The sequence below is a fragment of the Dendroctonus ponderosae genome, unplaced genomic scaffold (genome assembly GCF_020466585.1).
Source record: "Dendroctonus ponderosae isolate FM_Combo_2020 unplaced genomic scaffold, Dpon_F_20191213v2 Dpon_F_20191213_1, whole genome shotgun sequence".
Taxonomy (NCBI): Eukaryota; Metazoa; Arthropoda; class Insecta; order Coleoptera; family Curculionidae; genus Dendroctonus; species Dendroctonus ponderosae.
The window spans coordinates 8,016,016-8,019,070 of NW_026017110.1; the positions used below are offsets into that span (position 1 = coordinate 8,016,016).

At 40.3% G+C, this 3,055-nt stretch overlaps 1 protein-coding gene across 2 annotated transcripts; it reads right to left on the minus strand.

The window, feature by feature from the left end:
- Positions 1 to 1,435: 1,435 nt before the first annotated feature.
- LOC109540832 lies at positions 1,436 to 3,048 on the minus strand. 2 transcript variants are annotated; one of them, XM_048661596.1, is made up of 7 exons: positions 2,372 to 3,048; positions 2,165 to 2,317; positions 1,970 to 2,108; positions 1,797 to 1,916; positions 1,672 to 1,737; positions 1,540 to 1,616; positions 1,436 to 1,487 (listed from the first exon to the last, which is right to left on the minus strand). In XM_048661596.1, the coding sequence occupies exons 1-6, from the start codon at positions 2,489 to 2,491 to the stop codon at positions 1,570 to 1,572; spliced, it is 645 nt and encodes a 214-aa protein (XP_048517553.1). In that variant the 5' UTR covers positions 2,492 to 3,048; the 3' UTR covers positions 1,436 to 1,487; positions 1,540 to 1,569. The 2 variants fall into 2 exon arrangements, with proteins under 2 accessions (XP_048517553.1, XP_019764882.1); XM_019909323.2 differs by lacking the exon at positions 1,436 to 1,487 and having other exon boundaries at positions 1,503 to 1,616.
- Positions 3,049 to 3,055: the final 7 nt, after the last annotated feature.

Sequence of the window (3,055 nt, forward strand, 5' to 3'; positions counted from 1 at the left end):
TTTATTTCATAAATTAAATAAAAGTGTATAAAACATTTTGATATTTATTTTAAATTAAATAAATAAACGGGAAATTGAACAAACCGTTCGGGTTCCCAACAATCTGAACAAATTCCTGCTTTCCGTAAAACTGGAAAGGATCTTGCATATCTCGTATGGAACTTTGGAACCCACTCGGGCATTTCTTAAACAACATATTGCATAAATTCTTCCGAATCGTTCATATTAATAATACATTTAACAAAACGTGTGAATAACAAATGGTAATTCTCAGCTCAACTATGACAGAAGGTGTGGTACCAGAATGGCACAAAATATCCCCCCAGGGGGTATGTTCTGTGCCAGAATGGTTAGGTTAGAAAAACACACTCAAGGGTCCTATACTCCACACTCAAGTCCAAGTCGCCCTTACACGTCAGCTGATCTCGAAGTGACGACTATAAAACGCATTTTTCATTATGACAGTCACTTGAGTGTTCAGTGTCACTTGAGAGGCGTCTATAAATACGGCCATTAATTATTAAGCTGGTGAGATTTTGTCGCCCGGAAAATCAATTTTAGTGTGTTAACTATATAAAAACTGCCGGATTCAAGGAAAATCGCACTTACCAACAAACCGTTCATTTTTCTATGCTGATACATCCTGGGGGTATGCTCCTTTACTCCAAAATTGCAGTTTCAAGGTAAAAACTGGAACAGGCTCATAAACGGGTAGAGGTCGTCCAGGTTTACACATCTAGTGCACCCGGTAACACATGTGAACGACTTTATAGCTAGTCGTTCTTTCCCCCATGCAGAAAAGCCTCTCTTTCCTTGTCAAAGATCGGTAATTTATCAACGTCAGCATCACATTATGAGCACGCTCCCGGCCAGTCCGCGCATGTCAAGCTGACCGCTTCAGATGACAGCTCAAATGTAAGAAAATTGCCGAATTGAAAAACCGTGTTATTTTGCGAAAAATCCACTACCGGTCGCGAAATAAGACAAAACAGTGCACCAAAGCTTCTAGTATCGGAAAATCATAAACTTTTCGTTGGAGGATCGACAAATTTCGGAATTTTTACAAAATTCGACGTACCGAACCGCACATAATCTTCCCGACGCGCCGTTAAACAATCGACTGATTCGACGCGATGACGTTCAGGTAAAATGTCATAACTTTTTTACATTCTTTAAAATTTCAATTGCCGTTTAACCAGCGGTTTTCTGGAATAATAGCCTGAAAACACGGGATAGTGAGGGGCACGAGACAGGGGGCCATTCTTGGTAGATATGTACATTAAACGCATTAAATCACATTATTTTGCAAATAACATTTAGTAGGGTGTTAACCCCATTTAAACATGAGAACGCTAGTACATATACATGGTGTTCTCTAATATAGACCATTCACTCACCTGTTTAAAGGTTGTTTCACTCATAATGAACGTACTTGTATGGCGCAAAATTACTCTTTAAATTCAGAGGCAAGAAGATTCTTGGACAGACTAAAAAAACACAACTTACAAGCGTCTTAAACTACTTCGTATTTTTCATTACTTTGCCAATAAAAGACGGAAAATTCAGCATCTATCTCCTACTGGATGGCCTCGCCGGATTCAGAGAAGCTTTGCCAACTAAAACACAAGTCGGTTCAACGCTCTGCTTTTCTTGCGTAATATCAGACGCTACCAGCAGGAGTCTTGAAGTCAAGCGGCAACTTAAAAGGGCCCTTCAGTGGCAGCCTGTAGCAGTTGCCTGGAAAAGTCGTCGGGATTGTCGGAAGAAATAGAAAAGGGCATTCCAATGATAAATACCGCCATTGATGAGTCTGGATGTGATTTGCCTATTAATGTATTCTTCGTGCCGCAGGCGCTGGCGCTCAGTATATAGACTGAACTCCCATGAAACCGCGCAGGTATAGACAAAGAGTAAAACTATCAGGACATCAATATAAAAACTCCTCAAATGACCGAATATGTAGACCTACCAAACAATGCTAAGGATTCTACATAGAATTTGACTTCCGTCTCCAACTTCATTGTCAGCGCGTTCACCATGAGGATGATTTCAGCCAGAATATAGAAGAAAAACCCCATAGTGGAACAACAGCCATCAAAGTCGTTCTTCTAAATCCAAAGACTGACGTTCAGGCTGTCGCCAAGCTGTAGCTAAAACTACTCACATAGAATATGTACCAGGACATTCCACTGACTAAAACAGTTACTAAAAGCAGGCCGCCCAGGTGCACATAAACAGGAAACAGCCGATACACCACTCTGTTGGACGCCAAGTGCTCATCGGCCCAAGAATGAAGACCACTAATCACCAACAGAGCCTAAAACAACAGCAATTAAAGGTTCGACTTTGATGGCAAAGCACACCAATTCACCCATAAAGCGACGCAAATGATCAGCGCCAATACCCAAGGCCTGGAAAGTTTCTGAATCTGGCGCCTGCATCCAGACATTGCGGTGTTGATAACTGTCAGTTTCCCGATCAACAGGTTCATAGCGAAGAATCTGATCACCTGCCGCACTCTGGATTTAACGCTAGCTGGTTTAAAGGCTCAATTGTCGTATTAGGCAATAAAGGCCTTAAACTGTGCTTATTCAATTAAGCATTTGTTCGTCCTGATATAAAATTACTAAGTGACTAACTCTGGTAGTTCGTCTCTATGTCGGAATAATAATTATAATGAAATTTATTCTACGGTGAAAAAAGCATATGATAAGTTGCTGACTACAGTCAGAGCAGAGAATTATGCTAAGAGGATACAAAACTCGGACAATAAAAATAAACGCATGTGGACTATTTATAATGAAATATCAGGTAATTCAAGCAAGCACGGTGCCATAATTGATGGAGAGCCAGACGAAATATCGAACAGATATAACAAGTTCTTCTTAGAATCCATTCCAGATCCAATAAAAAAATACCCGATATTGAATGGACGCACAGTATCCAGGAAAATCGTAGATCCATATTCTTAAAGCCAGTCAATCAACAGGAAATATTGGAATTAGCGCACAGAATTAAGAACAAACATAGTAGTGGTGACGATGAATTGCCCACA

Coding starts and splice junctions, on each gene's coding strand:
- LOC109540832 (XM_048661596.1), bottom strand. CDS start 2,491: ATGAACCTGTTGATCGGGAAACTGACAGTTATCAACACCGCAATGTCT. Junction 2,109..2,164: donor TGTCCTGGTACATATTCTAT/GTGAGTAGTTTT, acceptor CTTTGGATTTAG/AAGAACGACTTTGATGGCTG. Junction 1,738..1,796: donor ATCCAGACTCATCAATGGCG/GTATTTATCATT, acceptor CGACTTTTCCAG/GCAACTGCTACAGGCTGCCA.